The following is a 20,809-nucleotide window of genomic DNA, read 5'->3' as shown; positions in this document are numbered from 1 at the left end:
TCTCAGTTTGTGTACCCCCGAAGAATAAAATAAATACAAAGAATTCAACTTGCTTGTGTCATTATGAAATGGTCAAAACCAGTGCCACGGCAAATCCCTTCAATTTTTTATTTTTACTAATTACTACAAGCTTCAACTAGAAATAACTACTCAATTTGAGTCTAATTATGCATGGATTAAGGTAATAAAATAATAAAAAAGTATCATTCTTAAAATATATATATTATAAAAAAATTTTAAATGTACCAAATATATTAATATTCTAATAATTTTAACTATTAATTTTAATTATAAAATATATAATATATATTAATTAAAATTAACTATTAAAATTACCGAAATACCGTGTTTTAAGTATATTTAAAAATTTTCCTATATTATATACACCACAAAACCAATTTGTGTTCTTTAATTCGTAAAACTTGACGAAGACGGTTCAATGGAAGAGAGTGCAGTGCACAGTAAGGTCCTGCGTGGGGTAGCGCAGCAAATTAAAGAGCCAGATGTAAACACGTGTTATTTTGCTAAAACTTTTGAGCTGGCCAATCCAATGGAGAAGGATATCATTACTTGTTAGGCAACTGTACAGAAGGGCCAACAGAGTCACATGTCAAATGTTTTCGACATGTGTCACTTTCTCCGTGGTAGATGTGAATTTTGTTCTTTGTTTTTTTTCTTTGGTCTTGGTAGATGGATTTTGTCCTATGTGTGAGTTCATCGTCACTATTTAGTCTTGGTCGTTTTCAAATGTGGGCCTATAAAAACCACTTGGCCCATCGGAAAACAATATTCTGTTCGTTAACCCAATGTCGGCAAACAATGGAAATTTGACCGTGGGAATAATGCTGTTTAATTTATGATAATATCAAAAGGGTTAAATCAACTTTTCTAGTTTGATTTTGTTTCCTTGCAAATTAAGGTAAAACACGTCTTTTAAGTGGAGATAATACAAGGTTGTGACTATATGATAGTTTTGATAATTTGAGATGAATTTCAAAATAAGAATTAAAAAAAATTTGGTGAACCTATCTTACCAACTTTGAAAATGACAACAATTGTAGTGTTTGAAGTTTCCGTACAATTAATTAGCGAAAAATGAAAACCAACCTTGGGCCGTGGCTGCTTGTTTTCAACTAGTGCATTTTGGTCTTGGATTCTTCTGTTAGACACTATTGTGATTTAAAGAGAACTTTTTCTCTAACAAACCCAAAAAAATAAAAAATTAATCAATTTGAATTAGTGAATTAGTTAGCTTATTTGTCTTTTTAAATAATTATTAGAAAATATAAATTTGTTGTGTATGTAAAAAATTATTGACCAATAATAAATTTTTAAATATAACTCAAATTTAAGATATATTATTTCTTGATTTATCGATTCAGAAAAGACAGTAAAAATTTATTTTTTTTAAGACCGTTAATTAAAAAAGAAAATTGTACCTTCAACCGAATCATACTCTACTTAATAGTTCCACTATTACTTATTAATTTATTTATTGAGTACTCTTAATTTGTAGATATTCTTTTTCGTTAAAAGTGGTCTTATGGTAATATGGTCATGCTATATACATAATTACATATTAAGAGTTAGGCTCAATGCCTCTTTATTCCATTACCAAACAAAAGATTGGAAGAAATTAACATGTATATAACATAAATAGTCTTTAGATAATGTATAACTATTATTAACAAAGACATCCTAAATTCAAAAATTATATAATTGGTACAAATAAAAGATAAGTCAGATAATTTATTTTTTATTAATAGTCAGTAATTGAAATTTAAGAGAGATTTTTATTTTTGATATGATGAAAATAGTTGTGTATAGCTGAGTTATGGGGGAGTTGGGTGAATCACCGCTGTATGATCGCTGGAAAAGAGAAATCGGACGGTCCGATGGAGGTACCAAAATCGGACGGACCAAGTATTATAATCGGGGGTACACAAAACCCTCGGTCCGATTTCGTTTCCCATTCCACGTGGCACGCATGCAGGCCCCCCTGGTTGAATCCAACGCTTCCGAAAGTTGAATTGAATGTATCCCCACCTTTCATAGCATCCCTTTCAGCCTCACACTCAAAACTCTCTCTATTTGCTCCCCAAACTCAGACCATCTTCATTGTTGAAGGCTACAAGAACCACACAGCAGCTGTAAATTGGACCGAAGACAATGCCAAGAAGACCCAAAATTAAGGAAGTGAATCAGCCATAACTTTACATTGTTAATTATCTTGGACATCCAGATTATATAAATTTTTATTATTTAAAATTTTGATTTAATAAATAGAATAATGTATTAGATTTTAATAATAGTATAAAAATAATAATAGAGTAGAACTAATTAGTTAAATTTAAAGGATTTATAAATAGAGTAAGAATAATTAATTTAAAAATTCTGAATTTTTTTGTTAGTATGCTTTGTTTTGAAATGAAATATATGATTAGTTATTATGTTTTTGCTAGTTTGGATGAATGAATGAAATTAAATTATTATTATTATTATTATTGTTGTTGTTGTTGATAATCTGTGGATATTATTGTTATTATTGTTTTTATTACTATTATTTGTTTGAAGGAAATTTGAATTCATATATTTTTGTTTTAATTGTATCGAACTGGATATAGATTTTAGATTAGAATATATACAAATCTGTATTATTTTAGTTTAAAAATAGAATTAATAAATTAGGTTTGATCGCTGATGATAATAATAATAGGATAATTTTACCAATTTTAAAAGAACGAATCTAGATAGATTTATTTATATATGTTGTTTTATGAATATTATTAATAATATCGGCTTTTTAAAATTAATAATAATTATTATTATATATATATATATACCAATAATAATAATAATATGTATGCTTTGTAATGTAATGTAAAGACAAATATATATATGTATAATGGAGTATAATCAGATCATTGTTAATATAATTATGTATTGATAGTTACAATAAAAATGTGATATTGCAAGGTTCATGAATGTTGTTATGTGATCACTATTTATCGCTGGACCGGTACAACCCAATTGTTGAGGCGCATTTATGGGAGACTGGTTTTTATCATGTTTCTCAGATTGGAGTTGTTCAATGCCAGTCAGCAATGGTTAATGCTCTCATCAAGAGATGGCATCCAGAGACTCACACCTTCTATTTTTCGATTGGTGAGTGTGCCGTGTCGTTGGACGATGTGGCGATGATCCTCGGTCTGCCGACAAACGGAGTTCCGGTTACAGGACCAACGATGAGTAGTTTCGAGGCCATGGAGGCCGAGTGCTTGCACCAGTTTGGTGTTGCATCGAGGAACAGGGACTGTAGAGGAAGTTTTATAAAACTGACGTGGTTTAGGGGTTTGAAGGATCGCACAGTATTGACTGATGATATTCAGATTCAGAGGTATGTCAAGTGTCACATAATGTTGTTAGTTGGGACAATTCTGTTTGGTGATAAGTCTGGTGCAGCGGTGCATTGGAAATTTCTGCTTTTGTTCCGTGACTTTGCGGGGATCATACAGTATAGTTGGGGTTCAGCATGCCTCGCGCACTTGAACAGATCATTGTGTAGGGCAACCCGTGTCAACTGCAAGGAGATCGATGGTCCGCTTACACTTTTGCTTACTTGGGCTTGGACCCGTCTCCCATTTCTTGCCCCGATTCATGGCAATCCCCGAGTGTTTCCGATTGCAAACAGGTAAAATGAATTAATGTATGCGTTGATTTCTCTACTAGAAATTGTATTCTATTTTTTACACAATAAGTTAAAAAAGGGATTTTTGACGGCAGGTGGCGCAACTGGGATCGTGAGAATTTTGCTTACCGATATCATACGCTTGCGCACTACAGGAGGTTGCTGGATGATTTGCAAGAAGGACATGTATGTTGTAAACTACTAGTAATTGCTTTAGTTTGAGACATGAATTAATTGTTGTGTAGTCATTTGATAGTCTCGATGTGTCCAATTTGTGTGGCAGGCTTATGGCATTGACTTCATTGAGCCGGACGTGGTTCCACTAGACATCTGTCAACATTCAGTTGTTTGGAGTGCAACAGTGTCGCTTATATCTTTCGAATGTATCGAGTGGCGTTCATCCGATCAATTCAATAGGCAATTTGGTTTGATCTAGGACGTTCCTACTCAAGAGCGGGACCTAGGCACATCACACGGGGAAGTACTAACGGGACCTAAGAATCAAGATTGGTCCAACACCCACTCTTTTTGGATTATGCAATGGACCAATCGGTATAGTCATGTTCTAGCTGATGACTTAGTGCCCTTACATTATCCTTTGGAGATTTATATGCATTGGTACCGTGGAGCATTCGGTGCCCACTTGCAGATATTGGATCTCGTATTTCAAGAGGATCCAGAGGGTCCTCCAGTTCAAAATCAGGAGGAACACCAACAAGAACCGCCTGCACTGAAACTGCACCCGCCGTCGCCACCGCCACCGCCACCGGTCCCACAGGAGGTTCAGTGTGGTATGGAGTATGTGCCGCAAACATATCCATCAGATTATTTTACACAGTCAGTCCCTTTACATCAAGAATATTGGAGTGGTCCACAAGCTGATGCAGGGGAGCAAGCCTCATTCAGCCAGCTGCTTGGTTTCATGGATCCATGGCCAGCGTACTCACATTCAGAAAATGTTCATGACATACCCACGGACCAGTTGGCGCATCCGACTGGGATTACTGCACGTAGGACGTCATTCGATTCGATGCCTTGGGTTCACACTTCCTCTGAAAATTCTGGAGCTAGAATGTCTGTTGACTCATCTAGGAGTGCTGATGCCACAAGACAGAGTGGACTAGATAGGCGTATTTCAATGACTCTAATTCAGGAGACCAATAATGCAGTTGATAATGACATTGATAAGTACCTGGTAGATAATCCGGATAGTGATGAGGATGAAGATCAGGATGAGGATGAGGATGACGACGAGGACGAAGATGAAGAACCATGTTGGTGGTCATGTGACCCCATCTATATCCACCATCAAATGCCAACGCATACTGCTCACGCGGGATCCTGTCAAGCCAGTTGGTGTAAGCTTCACCCCGTTCGCGTAGTTGTTCATAGCGCATCTGGTACTCTCGAATCGTCCTTGAATATCCTATGATAAAAAACATTGAACCATGAACAACATTCTATTCTATCGTATTTATAATTTTAGAAGAGTGCCTCTAATTCAAACTTACTGATATTGACGATAAGCTTCTGCAGGTAAGGTGCCTTGAACTTCCTCAAGAAATTTGACTCAATATGCCTGATAAAAAATATATGGAAAGCTCTAGGAGGAGACCAAGCCCCATTATTACGAGCAATAGCTGACCTGATGGAATCGTGTCGATCAGATATAAGTCCTATACCATCACGTGTCACCACATGTTGGCGTAAGTTACTTAGAAAAAAGTGTCACGCCTCAGAAGTCTCTCCCTCCACTATGGCAAATGCAATTGGGACAATATTGTTATTTCCATCTTGTGAAACTGCTACCAATAAACAACCCTTGTACTTTCCATACAAATGAGTCCCGTCCACCTGCACAACTGGCTTGCAATGTCTGAATGCCCTTATACAAGGGTAATAACTCCAGAAGACTCGGTGCAGTACACGGATATTAGGAACCAAATCATTTCCCTGGTATGCAGGCATAGTCTCAAAGTGAACCACCACTGACGGCTCCTTGTGACACATAGCCTCAAACCATATGGGCAAGGCTTCGTACGATGCTTCCCAACCCCCGAAGATTGACTCCACCGCCTTCTGCTTTGCCAACCATGCTTTGCGATAACTGATGGTGTAGTTAAACTTCGACTGTACTTTCGCAATGACTGATTTCACCTTTATAGATGAGTCAACCTCTACCAACGGCTTAATTGCTTCTGCAACTGTCTTGGAATCCAGTTTCGAATGGTCTTGAGAAATACTAGATCGAGTACAAGTGTGACTACCATTGTACCTTCTTATCTCCCAACAGTACTTCTTCTGCATTTTGGTAACCCAGATCAGCCAATCACAACCTGTACCATATTGTGTACATTTAGCATAGAATGTCATCGGTTCTGACTCATACACCATACACCATGTAGTCTACACCTCTACGGATGGTATAATCCTTCATCGCCTTGATTACTGCTTCTCTTGAATTGAATTCCATTCCAACCGTGAATTCCCCATCCATCACAACAGGAGCTACAATCACACAGCAAGATACGTATTCTCATAAATAATAATAATCTACATTTTTACATATATAATTATAGTCTACATGTTAGCTATCTTATTTACCTAACCACCTAGTAAATATAGTCCATACTAAATAACTAATAACTAATAAATTAATCAAAGGCATATTACACAAATTGTAATTCACATATCACATAACTATCTTTCTTTACATACCTGCATTCATGTATTGAGGAAACTCCGGTGCATGCATAGCCTCCAAATCCAACGACCGCATGAAAGAAGGCTCTTGAAACGGTTGTTGGTTTGCCAATACATTGGCCACCTCCGCCACATCTGCGTTCATAGTGCCGTCACCTTCATTTTCTTCTTCACCTAAACCAACGATCTCATAATGACTTTCAAATTCCTCCTCGCTATCACTATCATAATCTTCCAATTCAATATTTCGGTCCGCTTCCGACTGCTCGAACTCAATGTACAGCTCGATGCACGACATTCGATGACGATATTCAATATATATTGAAAACATTTCATGCATGCTCGCTTCATCCGTTACGTACTTGGTTTGAAATTGTACGAACCCACCAAACACGGATAAAGAATACCTGTACAAAATACACGACACTCTCCTAGATAAACGAGGATCTATCTTCTCACAAATCACACATTTTAATTCCTCAAACGACAATGTGTATGGAATAACAATATCTAATGGATTTTCACATACAAATTGAACTCCTTCATACGTTTGTAATAAAATTTGCCCAAAATAATACACTTTCAAACTAACTCTATCATCTATACTAACAGTGATATACTAGCTACTCTCAATAACAATATTTTTTTCTCTATTTCTGCAACAATAAAAAAAAGGAGAACCAGAGAAAAAAAGCTACATAACTTACTGGGTTTTTCTCTCTGCACGAAGAAGAGGAAGACGAACTACTGCGTACTAAAGGTAACTTATATGTATACAGCAGCAACAACCAAATCGGACGGTCCGATTTGTGCCCTCTCTCTACTCAATGAAATCGAACGGTCCGATTTCTTCACACTGCCAAACAAAACTTCAACGCCGTCACACCACCGTAAATCCTCCCAAAACAACATAACTGAGGCTAACTCACACATTAAAATCATATAAAAAAAAACAGCCAATTTAAGAGGGTCAATAGTTTATAACCAATAGTTAATAAATACACTAAATTTTGTATGTTTTACAAATTTTTGCGCACAAACTAATAAAAAATATATAAATGATTATATTTTACATTATCTTACACTTTTATATATCAATTATTATAGCATTTTTAAGAGGAGAAAATTTGGAGCCCGTCTACTGTGTGAGAAGGAAAGAAGGATTTATGCCTTGAAAAAGGAAGAAGTTGAATTTCTACATTAATTTTGAGGAGAGAGAGTCCTCTGAATAGAGACTCTATATATTCAATAATAACTTGACATTTGACAAATTATTTAAAAAATAAATTATATTAAATTATAATTAATTAAATTTACTTACATCAAAAAGTAAATTTAATTTGTATACTTTACAAAATAATTTTTTGTTGGGTTGGTTATTTTTATTTTTGAAATTTAAAATGCTAACCACATTATTAAAATTAGCAGTTGTAAAATTAGTCGTTGAAAATTAGCCGTTAATATGTTACCGTCACTACTAATAAATTAATATTTTATTACTCTATATATACCACTTACATACACTTCTATTCTCACATTTTCTTCTACTCTTCTTCGTCTTCTTTCAAGTTTACAAAATCACACAATTGAAAGAGGACTTGATTGAACACATATGGCAATTTCACAATGTTTGTCGTTAACTATAGAGTTTAATTATGTTTTTCTTTATATTAAGTAATTTTACAAATTCGTGTAATCCCAAATTATAGATTGTATATTATTGTTATATATGAATTTATTTAATATTAATATTTTTTAATAGTAAATTATTTTTAAATTTATAAATTTAAATGACATTATTAAAAAAATTAATTATATTAATTTTAAGTATTTTAATTAATCAATTAAGTAGGTCATTATGCGTTACCAATGTAAGACTATTTATGATTACGCAAAAAAAAAACTCAAAAGTTACTAGAATTTATTATTTTATGTAGGTAATTTTAGTTATTAATTTAATTTTTTTAGTTTAAAAATTTAATAATATATTTTTAGTTCATATTTTTAAATATTATTAATTAATAGTTATTTAAAAATAATAAATTTTACTAATTCTTTAACATTTTTTTATAAAAATACATGTAGCAAAAAGTTTGTAATTTTCAATTTAAAAAATAAAATAATATTTCCATAATTTTATATATTTTTTGTATATTTTATTTTTATAGTATAAAAGCAAAAAGCAAAATTTTTTTATTTCCTATCTACTTCTTATCCATCATTTCTAATATAAAGATAAAATACATATTAAAATATACACAAAAATATACACATATCATCCTTCGTTAAGAAATGTCAATTTGCACTGGAGCCCAAGGAACTTTCAGATTGACAAAACATGCCATGGGCCCATGGCATTGGCATATGTGTATATGGTGTGTAAAACAGCTGCTCTCTGTTTTTCTGAGCATTATCCTTTTGATTACCGCCCCATCTTTCATATCATTTAGTGATTAGTTTTTTGATTCAATGAATCGAATCCTCAAGTGACGTAACGGGAAACCCCTTTAGTACTTCACATGCATACAATTACTCCCTGCATGAACTAATTAGCACTCAAAATTAAGCAAGCCTAGACAAGCATTTTAATGAAACTCAATGTTAATGTCTTACCCTTTTGATATTAGTCAGATACAATGACGTAAAAGGCTACCTTATTCGCAACTTTTCTAGCTATTAACATATGGTTTTGTTATTTACACGATGCTTAACTTGTTACAACGCAAAATTTTATCCTCTAATTCATGTTAGCTAAAATTCCACGTTTTCTGAGCATTTATTATTGTAGTCTGAAACGACGTCGTCGTTCAGTTATGATAGTTACGTAACACACCGTCAAAACGACGTCATTTCCATCACGTAGCAACTCCGCTTCTTCATCTTCACGATCTCTCTCTGCGCCTCCGCGAACAACGCCTGCTCTGCCGCATCACCGTCGTAACCGATATCCGCTGGAGGAACCATCTCCTCCTTGCTGTTAGCAGGTCCAATCACGAGCAGCGTCGCTCCTTTCAGCACGCACCTCGCCGCCGGAAGCTCAAGCTCCGGCGCGTACCACATCCTCATCCTAAGGTCCGGCACCACACGCTCCGCCGTTAGCTCCGTCGCGCCTTCCTCCTTCAGCGACTCCCTCAGATCTCGGATCTCGTCCTCCCCCATGGACAACCTCCCCTGCCTCCTCGCATCACTTATCGTCGCCGTCTTCAGCGTCGGAAACTGCGCTAGCATCTGCTTCAGCAAGAAATGCCTCGCCGACGCCGAGATCAAGCACGAGATTGTCCACATGATCCGAGCCTTGAATTCTTCAGTCGGCACCGACGGCGGCGGATGAGGCACCGTTTCATCCTCCTGTTGTTCCTCTTTCAACGGCACCGACTCGCCGTCGTTAGATCGGCGAAACGAAGTCGCGCAGAGAACACCGCAAGTCTTGAGCTCGCGGCCGTAGATCGCTTTCCATTTGAGGAACTCCTTGTCGACGGTGCCGCCAATGGTGTGGAGCTCGAAATGAAGGTGCGTGATGCGGCGGAACGGTTTGAGTAGCTTCGGAGCGCACTGGCACAGAGAATCAGGGACAGAATTATCGCCTTCACCACCGCGGTTGCTGTGACGGTTGTTGCGGCGGCGGAATTTAGCGATGAGGTAACAGACCACTGATTTAAGTAAATTTACAGGATTGCCCCTGCTGAAATTGTTATTATTTCCATTGTTATTTTGATTATTGTTGTGGTGAGGGCGTTGAGAGACGAAGAGTGGGAGTGAAACGACGTCGGTTTGGGGGATAATAGAAGCGAAACGCTTGTTTAGTGTGAGGCAACGAACGAGGGTCTTAGCGTCTTTGACTCTGTTGAGTATAAGCTGGATAACATCGTCCGGTAGTGTGTCAAAGGGGCTGTTTGGCTGTGGCTCTTTTCTTTTGTAAGTAGAAACTGAACCCATTAGAATTGAAAGTTTGAAACGGAAAGGTTAAAGAGAGAGGTTAAAACTTTAAACTGGGGATGTCAGATATGTGCGTGTATGAGAAAGATAGATGATGGTGAAATAGGAGTGTTTGATATGGTTATGTAACGGAGAGGAAAAGCGTTTGAACGCGGTTTTGAACCTGGTTTTCTCAGAGGGGAGAGCGAAGGTTGTAGGAAGATTCGAGTTAGCGGTTTCCAAAATGGGAATTGTGAATGGAAACGGGATTAGGACTGAGAATTTGAGAAACAAACAAAAATATTGGATAAGCGAGTACTGAGTATTGCTATTTTGCTACTAAGTTGCAATAAAACAAGTCCTTTTCCCGGTATATTTTTTTTAAAGAAAGGAAGAAAATATCCTTTTTCTTTGTGGGATGGAACCAAGTTAAAGATACGTTGAAAACAAGAATTATTCCACCGTCCACCGTTTTTTTAATTTAATTTTGACGATATAATTGCATAATTATATCTATTTTTAAATAATATTTAAAACAATTATTTTTATTATTGTGTCATTATGTAATCAAATGTACGTATATAAATTATCTTGACAATATATTAATTTTTTTTATTGCAATAACTCCTTAGGATATATCCATCGATCCTTTTCTTTTGGCTAACAAAATTCCCTTGAAAAATATTTTTTTTTTAAGTAAATTTACAATACAGGTAAAAGTAAAATATTATTAAATCATATTTTCCTATTCATATATAATTCATATAGTTTTGGACATTGGTCATGTTTAACATATTGACACATAAGTGAACTGTTTATTGGCAAATAAAATATATGTGGTGCTTAACTATAAATTTCCTATAAATATGTGTGATCATTAATGATATTTCTAATGACTTAATTTTAGTGGCACAATTAATTTGACGATAAATTATGAATAATGTTAGGTATACAAATAAAAATTGTTGCTCCCCTTCTATATCCTTTGCTACTTGATAAAACTGCTGTAATTAACATTTAAGAGTATAGAAATTAAACAATTGTAATTGCAAGAATTAGGATTTGTGGGTGTTTTTATTCATTTGTGAGCATGTCATAATTAATCTTATTGAAGAATGATGAATAATTTTTTCGCTGCTCTTGAAAAAAACACACACAAGTATATATATATATGTACAATATATACAACATAATAACATATGAATGGAAATGAATAAGTAGTTTTAAGTGGCTAGTATACACATAAAGAAAGAAGTATAAAGAGATATTTGATAGCAGTTAGATGTGTATGAGGTTGCTCATCGGAATTGAATTTTAGCGGATTGCAATCTCCAGCCACGGTGGTCAGCCTTGTTTGGCTTGAGCATCTCTCTTATGGCCTCCGAGAACATCATCTTCTCCTCCGCATTGCCGTCAAATATGCAATCAACCTCTCTACCCTTACTTTCCACAGGAAGGATCACAATCATCATTGCATCTTTCCACGTGCAATTCGCCATTGGTAGTTCCAACAATGGCACATACCACATCCCTAACAAAAGATTATTACTCTCTTCTTCTTCCTTCAACGATGAACAACCCCTCATATCACGCATCTCTTCCTCCGTCATCGCTAACATTCCTTCCTTATTCACATCACTCACTTTCATCGTCTTTAGCGTCGGAAATTGCGCCGCCATCTCTTTTACCAACTCATACCTCTCAAACGCTGATTTGAAGCACGAATTCATCCGATTCTCTCGGTATCGGAATCTGTTGTACGCCATCGATCTTGGCCATTCCGGCAACCAATCACCGACCACGAATCGTTGAAGCACCATTGAGCAGCAAAGCAAGGACCAACTCTTCATCTTGCTTCCAAATCTAGCTTTCCATCGGAAGACATCGTCGGAACTTGTGATCAGATCTGAACATATCTCAACGTTGAGTTGCGAGATTTGGTGGAATGGTTGGAGGCGCAGGGAGGGAGAATCATCGTCGAACTCGTCGTCGCCGCCTCCGCTTTCGAGGAGGTTGGTGGCTAGGAAATTGATGACAGCAGAGTTAACCAAGTCTACGGAAACAGCACTGGTGAATTTCCTATAATTATTATACCTTCTTTTTATGTTTCTAGCATTTGTTTTGTAGTAGGAAAGAGATGAAAGGTATGAGTAATGATGAGGGGAAAGGAATGAGAGTGATATGATATTGGTTTGATAGACAATAGATGCAAGATGCTTGTTGAAAGAGAAACAGCTGATTAGGGTTTTGGCATCTTGAACTTTGTTGAATATTATGAGTATGACATCATCTGGGAGAACCTCAAATGGACTACTACTACTACTACTGTTTAATTGATGGTTCTTTTGCGTCAAAATGGAAGGAAAATCCATGCTTGTAAATTGAGAGAGACCTTAATTATGAAATTAAACAATCACAATGCAAAGATGTCTGGGAAATATAGATTTAATAAAAATGAAAATGGTTTAAGCATAGCTGGGAAGTTTGATACCAGCAGAAATTGTTTTTTTCTTGTTGTAGGAGTGAAATCATTGAATAGCTTGGTTTGTGATTTTTTCAACAAATACACTATTTTTGCACAACAATTCTTGTATTAGCAAGTTTGTTATTTTGTACAGAATATCAACTCGTTATACATCTATTGCACCTGAATCTATTATTCTGTTATCAACAATAATGTTTAGTTTCTTCAGTTATTTTTATATTACACCTTTTCTATCTGTACAAAAACACTTACCTTAATTACTTAGACAAAATTACTAAAATTAGATAAAAATATCATTAGCTTTTACACCTAACTAGGGGAGCATAGCTTTTTTGGTTTTTGGACATGAAGAACAACGGTTAGTTCATTCTAGTTTTTCTATCATAGATTGTTAGTTGGAAAAATTTAGCACAGTTACATTGTACAAAATTAAAAGTTTTTCCTTTATCCTAAAAATAGAACATGAATAAATACGGTGCAACAGGTAGAAGTTAAAAAATATGCAATAATAAAGAACTAAGGAGCACAAGAAAATATTACAAACTAGTGTCTATACGTTGATTGATGAATAGCACTCAAGTGTCAACATGCAAGTATTTATTTCCTAAGTATAGTATTGAAGATATAAAATACTATTTGCGCTTTTTTTCCTGTTCCGTATTAAAATATCGATAAATGAAAGAGAAAGAGCAATATATATTTGTTAGTTGGTTAAAATAAGAGGAAGGGATAAAACAAAAATCTTTAGAAAATTAAAAATTAAAATATACTGATTAAACATTTGAATTAAATATATGGCGTAGTTTTTTTTTTTTCTTTTCAATAATAGTTAAACTAAATTCAACACTCTCAAATAGTGAAAGAAGGCATGAATCATGATAGCATTAAAGTACAGCTGCATTGTATTGTATGTATCATGGTTGCGCCAAAGCTACCACGAAAAAACTCGACGGCAGCAAAATAAAAATATTTGCAACTAATTTCCTTAAATTTAATGCTTTTTGTGTTATAGTCCCCTAAACAGCTAAACTGTTATGCTTCGCCAATCACTGCTCCTAGAAAAGTTCACACCACGAAGCGCGAAGCCGCGCCGACAGCGGCAAAATAGAAATAATTGCATTTAACACCCTGAAATTTGTGGTTTATACGTTTTAGACCCTAAACTGATATGCTCTCACTCAAATGATGTTAATGGAATAATGGTTGAATTTGAAGTGCTTATTTTTCAGAAATAAAAAAAAGGGGGTCTTGCCAACAAGTGTCTTTACTCTTTAGGACAATAATAGAAAATATCAGGCATACTTTTAAATGTTTATTTTTTAAATTTTCTATGAATTGAATGTATTGGAAAAAATTATTATTACGTTTTATCAGAATCCATTAAAAAAAATAGAATTAAAGATAGTTATCAGGGTTTATTTTCACAAATATAATGTAATTAATGCTTACTTTTGTTAGGTATTAAGTATGAATCATTTTAGTTTCTCTAGGTATTAACGAATTAAAATAATTTTTGTAAGTCATATATTCTTTCATTATACGTATATTCCTTCAGAGCAAAAAGAGAAAATTAGCTAAGAAATTAAGAAAAGTATAGGTAGATAAACAATGAAATGCTAAACAAGAAATTAAGAAAAGTATAGGTAAACAATGAAAATGCTAAATAATGTGAACAATGGATATATCGGATGTTCATTTCACTAGGTGTGCGGATGGTTATTCTAATATTAAGATTTAGGTGGGGAATTTGGAAGTGTAGTATATTTTTATTTGATTGGTAGTTGTTTATGTTATTCAAGAAAGTTATTGGTTACCTAACATAACCCAAGAAATTATTATACATATACTCTTTCATCCTCTAAGGTGACATTCTTTAACTCTTCAAATACTAATGATATCTTTCTATATTTATGCAAAGGTGACCATCATAGTAAATGATAATGAATTTAATGTACATAAAACAAGGTCATCATCATAAGATGAAGTAGTATTAGTAGTAGTTTCTGATATACAAGACAATGAAAGAAGCAATGCATTTTAAAGTAGCACAATATATGTTCAGCTTCTTCAGCCTCACAATAACATGTATATCTTACAGAAAGTACCTTGCATTAAAAGAACAGTAGTAGTAAAAGAAATTAAGGTAGCCTGGTTCTGTAATCAATCAAATCCTGGAAGGGATCAGAGGAATATTGTTCTGTAAGTAAGCACTGGCAGCAGCAACACCACTTCCAAGCTTCACAGGATAACCAACATCTTTGAGTATCATCTCCACACCAGCAAGACAACCCAACAGTTGCAACTGCAACATATGATTCAAAAGAAATATTTAACTTTTGAAAAGGTAGAAACAATGTAGTAATTTAGCAATTTGACAATGTAAAATCTTTGTTGAATCTTTTATGGTATGGCATTGATTTGGAATTTATTAGTTAGGTGCTACATTTTTTGTTAAAACATTTATCATAGTTTGGTAGAGAGTAGAGAATAGATAGAGTGAGCAATAAACTGAAGTTTCTGAATTTTTGGAATCAAAGTTTCTCTTCCATGATAAAGAGTACATGATAAATAAGTGTTGGTTTGCTAAAACTTTTACTTTTCGAAATATAGCTTTCTAAAAGCCGTAGCACCTATGTTCAATAAATCAAACTTAAAAGCTACGAGCATAAGTATATGATATTTTTAAATATCAAACACAAAACGTGGTGCTTGCAAGCAACTCTCCAAAAAGCTTTACCAAATGAAGCCTAGGTCTCCAAATTTCATGTACTAATGTCTTGCAATATGATGTTGGTTTTAGGAAAATAAATGTTACCTCATTCAAGTTGCCAAGATGTCCTATTCTGAAAACCTTGCCAGCAACTTTGTTTAATCCCAATCCTAAATTCATGTTGTATCTCTTCCATGCAATTCTCACTATTTCAGCACTATCAATGTCAGGTGGAACAACAACTGCAGTCACAGTGTCACTGACCCACTCTTCCTTTTGGGTGCAATTCTTCAAACCCCATGCCTCTACTGCAAGCCTGCATTTACCACATTGAGTCCTTATTAGATACCTTTGATCAAAAGCAAAAACTCTACCAATATTTCTAATTTTCAAAGATACTTATGAGTAGGATACACTAATCTCGCTGGGATTTAAGCTATATAAACATTTGACACCTTTGTATGCAAAATGTGACAATAACTTCATCTATAAACATGACATTGACAAATCCATGGATGCTGAGAAGTCAGTGTAATTTAGGCTCTGTCTTTTAATATATCTGATCTCACCTGGTTGCTTTGCCTAAACGTTTATGCCTTATGATAACATTTTCAAGTCCTTCCTCAAAGATGAGATCAAGAGCTGCTCTGAGGCCATACAACAATTGAATGGAAGGAGTGTATGGCCAATAGGTTCCCATCTGATAGAATTTCAAGTAGTCCTTCCAATCAAAGAAAACTCTCACTGATTTAGCAGTCTTTGAAGCCTCAAGTGCTTTGGGGCTTGCACACACAATACCCATCCCTGTAGGAAGCGAAAGAGCCTTCTGGGAGCCAGTCAAGGCCACATCAATTCCCCATTCGTCCATGCGGAAATCGAGTGCACAAATCGAAGAAACTCCATCCACAAGGAACAGAGCTGGATGCTGGTAGTCATCTGATTCTCACAATTATACATTGTCAGTGCCATCGAAGAACAAGTGTGTGAGCAAACCAAAATGAGTAAACTATCATTTCTGATTATGAAAGACTTAAACGCTGACAAATCTAACCATAAAAAGAATGTAAATTGATTATCCCTCAAAGATTAGATTACTTTGACAAATGGTAGGACTAAGACATTTTTTTATAAGTATCACATCTTTCATGATTATAATTGTTGGCGTTCAAATCTCTCATATTCAGAAATGTAGTTTATTCAAGACACAAAATCAAAACAAGATCACACAATTGCATAAAGGTGGAGACTCGCATGCAGTTGAGTTGATAGTTGAGAATCGCTATCTAATTGTTCTTAACTGTCAACTCCACATAAAAATAACTATACACGAGTTTTTCACCTTGCATGAAACCCTAATACAAATTCAATTCAATTCGATTGAAGACTTACCAAGAAGTTGTCTAACTTTGGCCAAGTTATTGGTGACACCAGTTGCAGTTTCATTGTGGACAATGCAAATTGCCTTTATAGTGTGAGAAGTATCTGAAGCAAGCTTTGATTCCAGAACATCAAGATTTGCACCCCTGCCCCATTCGCTTTCGACAACATCAACATCGAAGTTGAGGCGTTGTTGCTGATCGATCCACAGCAAGCTGAATTGCCCAATCAAGAATGATACGATTCGATCCCCCGGAGACAATGTGTTTGTCAGTGCACTCTCCCATGCACCAGTACCTGAAACAAAAGGTTCGCAACCGTTAATTCTTAAGAACCCTAATTATAATCCGTCTACTAGTTTTTCTACTAGTTTCACTTGGTTCCAATTCACAAATCATGATTCCAAATGCATAAGTAATCTAAGCTTGAATTATTACAATTTTTGTTAGCATTTATTAATTGTTTTGTGTACTTATTTTGTCTCGTAAATTTAGTAAGAGAATGTTTTGGGCGCTTATTATTATTTATTGATATGCATTTGAAAAATCGACTAAGTTAAGAAAAATGGTGGCTACTTCAGCGAAAACAAATTCATGTGAAGAATGGTATTGCGAACTGTTAGATAGTTGAACCATTTAACTATTCGCAATACCATTTTCAAAAAAAGACGTTTTTGTTCTAAAAAAATATTTTGTGTACTTATTTTATCTTGTATACTAAGTTGACATACTGCTACACAACAGTGGAGTTTTTGTTTCTTGTAATACAAGGCAGAACTGAGTACAAATAAGGTAACTATGAAAATCCTTTAGATGACAAAATAGATAATATAGGTTATTATGAACAATTTGGGAAGTTCTAAATTTAATATACAATACCAGTTGTAGGGATGAGAAATGGGACTCCAGTAGTAGTCTTGAAAATCTTCTTGACATCCTCAAGCAGGGTTTTAGTCAATGCTGGAATCGCCGGAGAACGGTAATCCTCGTTGTTTCGGTTCATCGCCCGGATGACCGGCTCAGGGATGTTGACAGGCCCTGGAACAAAGAGATGGTTTCTTCCTGGCGCGTAAACGTAATCCATCTTTTCCTTCTTGAGATTTCAACCTCTTCAGAATTCAAGCCGTTCTTGGCTTCTTCCTTCAAAAAGATACCACCTATAAAAATTTTAATTGTAAGTATTGGCAACTTTTAGGATTAAGCTGCTTGAAATTAAATCATAATTTCATAACACATATTCCTTGGACAAAATATCCCATATAATAAAACCATGTATTGATAATTGAAACTGAAAATCTTAGTTGAAAACTCTCTTTGAATCCTCACCAAGTTTTAATTAAACAAAGCATAATATATATTCTGTGGAAAGAACATCACAAAATAGCTTCTTTTTCTCATTTTCTTTCATACTATTAATATGAACTTGCCACTCGTCATCCGGCCTGATTTCGACTCAACAAAATCATGGTCACCGGAAAGGAATTAAGATACAAAACCAGAGATAGCAACTCATATTCCGAGACAGAGACAAAATATTTAACAAAATTCATAAAAAGAATCATATGTATAAACACATGGAACAGTTTTTAGAAGAAGGAAAAAAATTACACTCACTTTTTCTAATCTTTAGTGAAGTTCAACAAAACACTCTTCTATTTTTAGAATTTTGGTAACATAACATGAATAAAAAAGCGATTTCCAGTGAATTTCACCAAACTTCAACCATATTAATCAAAGTATGAACATGTATGAAGTATGAATAATAAGACCACAAACAAAAACAATAATGATATACAATAATTCAAGCATGTTAGAACTTAGAAGAGTACCTTGATAAGTGAAGAATATTCAGTGATCTTCGTTGTGTGGAATTTGGTTAAGGGAAGATAATAAGACGTGCAATTCTTCTTCCCTTGTTAGTATGTAACATGTAACAAGCTTATGTTACATACCAAAAGTGCAAACTGCAATAACAATATATTTATGAAGTAAGAGAGCGGGAGAACCAATCAGATGCAAGGGTGGGACCCACTGAGTTGCACACGTGGCAGATAAGGGGGAACAAGATTTTGCTACCATGAGGCCAGGAATGTGAATACTCAGTTTCTGGCTTGGATTTACACTCGCATGAAAGACACATCATATATGTTTTCAGCCTCTCCCTCTTCCTATGCTTTATCTGTTCTCTTTTGTCCAAATTCACTGCTTCTTTCTTCATATATTTTTTTCTTGTAACAACTATTTATGTTGCTTGATTTTCATCTTATCTTGTTTGGCACGTTATAATATATTATATATATATGTATTTTTTATTTATTATACTTTTCCAACTATATAGTGCACCATGTTTATTAAATATTAATCACATCCCATCATTTCGGGGAAGTGATAATCTTATTAAACCAAATCAATCATTTAAATCTTTGATATGATCGTATGTTTGGCATATCGATTGAAGGCAAAGTACTTTTATATTGGAAATTTTATATCTACTTTATTGAATACATGATAAACTGGTCCAAACTATACAGGCATGGCATCCAAGCTCATATTTCTTGACACATGTACTTAGGTTCCTTGATTTATTGGATAAAGCACAGATTAAGGCTTAGTTTGGTAAAGCTTTTACTTTTTAAAAGTAGCTTATAAAAGTTAACTTTTAAAAGATGGCTTTTTAAAAGTTGTAGCATTTATGTTTGGTAAATCAAATCAAAAACAACTTTTAATAAATATAAGTAACATCAATTGTGTTTGGTAAAATAGCTTTTAAAATTTAAAAATACTATAATAGACATAAATGCAAACATTAAATTTGAAAATTAGTTAACGTATGAGGTTATATTAGACTTTTAAATTTTGAAAAGCACAAGCCAACTTTGAAAAGCTCTATCTAGGTGCTTTCAAAAGTACCCGATCTTTTAAAAGCTGCAAGCACAAGCACATGATCTTTTTGATTTACCAAACACAAAATGAGGAGCTTGAGCTTTTAAAAAGCACAAGCACATCTTCAAAAAGCTTTACCAAACCAAGCCTAAGAAATGAGAGAAAAAAGTTGTTCAAACATTAGTTATCAAAATAACGTTGTAATGTTCTTAGTTTTTGGATTTTAAAAATAATCCCCACCACTTGTTATTTAAACACATTTGAATTTAATTTTAATATAATGTCAATATAAAATAGTTTTATATATAATGTTACATTAGCAAAAAATTATGTAATTGGATGACTGTATAAAAAAATTTATATTGTTTAGTGCATTAAAATTAAACTCTTTTTATATCAGTTAAAAGTCTGATTATATATATAAACAACATTTCTCTGTTGTGAAAAATTCTATACATATAAAGAGCTTGGAATTTTGGAACAATGAAGTGTGAGGCTGAGATAGCAAGATGAGAGATAAAGAGATAATAGCATGTCAACCACACTTGGGTGGTGCTGTGGAAGGAAATGAGGCCACACAGCAATGTGTCTTGTGATTTTGTGGATTTCCTTTCAATGTTTGGCTTTATCTCCCAAGTTTGAGGCTGCTTATGTAAGATCCACCTGTGACCACGGAACTGCCTCATAATCAATACTCACAATAGTATAGAAAGTGAAGTGGCTTCGATTTTCAGTATAAAATTTGCTTCGCTTCCTCCTGATATATCTTGAGATTTTTTTTTTCCCCCAACATATTGATTGTAATTGGATCGAACTCTTCTGAAATAAAAAAACAATTGATAAAATAAAAAAAATAAAAAATAAAAATCTAATCATCTTTTAAATCAAGATGGTAAAATTCTTACATAGTAACAATTACAAATTTACTGATGATTAACTTCTTATTTTATCACTTTACAATTCTTCTTACAGCTTTAGAGGATTTTTTCCTTTGTACTTTATAAAAGTGATAATAATTTCTATGGAGTCTAAATTCTCATAAAGAAATA

The 20,809-nt window shown here is 34.3% G+C and overlaps 4 protein-coding genes across 4 annotated transcripts; all 4 read right to left on the bottom strand.

Moving 5' to 3' along the window:
• Nucleotides 1-5,416: 5,416 nt before the first annotated feature.
• LOC127740480 (uncharacterized) lies at nucleotides 5,417-6,061 on the bottom strand. Its single transcript, XM_052251452.1, has one exon. It carries the CDS (start codon nucleotides 6,059-6,061, stop codon nucleotides 5,417-5,419), a length of 645 nt encoding a protein of 214 aa, XP_052107412.1.
• A 3,165-nt stretch (nucleotides 6,062-9,226) lies between these two features.
• LOC107496436 (F-box protein At5g46170) lies at nucleotides 9,227-10,327 on the bottom strand. Its single transcript, XM_016117686.1, has one exon. It carries the CDS (start codon nucleotides 10,325-10,327, stop codon nucleotides 9,227-9,229), a length of 1,101 nt encoding a protein of 366 aa, XP_015973172.1.
• A 1,277-nt stretch (nucleotides 10,328-11,604) lies between these two features.
• On the bottom strand, nucleotides 11,605-12,678 carry LOC107496435 (F-box protein At4g18380-like). The gene has a single exon (XM_016117684.1). It carries the CDS (start codon nucleotides 12,676-12,678, stop codon nucleotides 11,605-11,607), a length of 1,074 nt encoding a protein of 357 aa, XP_015973170.1.
• A 2,041-nt stretch (nucleotides 12,679-14,719) lies between these two features.
• LOC107496470 (serine--glyoxylate aminotransferase) lies at nucleotides 14,720-18,873 on the bottom strand. Its single transcript, XM_016117729.3, has 6 exons — nucleotides 18,707-18,873; nucleotides 17,757-18,034; nucleotides 16,891-17,175; nucleotides 16,071-16,437; nucleotides 15,607-15,817; nucleotides 14,720-15,093 (listed from the first exon to the last, which is right to left on the bottom strand). The coding sequence occupies exons 2-6, from the start codon at nucleotides 17,959-17,961 to the stop codon at nucleotides 14,956-14,958; spliced, it is 1,206 nt and encodes a 401-aa protein (XP_015973215.1). The 5' UTR covers nucleotides 17,962-18,034; nucleotides 18,707-18,873; the 3' UTR covers nucleotides 14,720-14,955.
• Between the last annotated feature and the right edge of the window lie 1,936 nt (nucleotides 18,874-20,809).

The sequence above is a fragment of the Arachis duranensis genome, chromosome 7 (genome assembly GCF_000817695.3).
Source record: "Arachis duranensis cultivar V14167 chromosome 7, aradu.V14167.gnm2.J7QH, whole genome shotgun sequence".
Taxonomy (NCBI): Eukaryota; Viridiplantae; Streptophyta; class Magnoliopsida; order Fabales; family Fabaceae; genus Arachis; species Arachis duranensis.
Note: the sequence above shows the minus strand (reverse complement) of the source record. Positions and strands in the feature narration are given on the sequence as shown.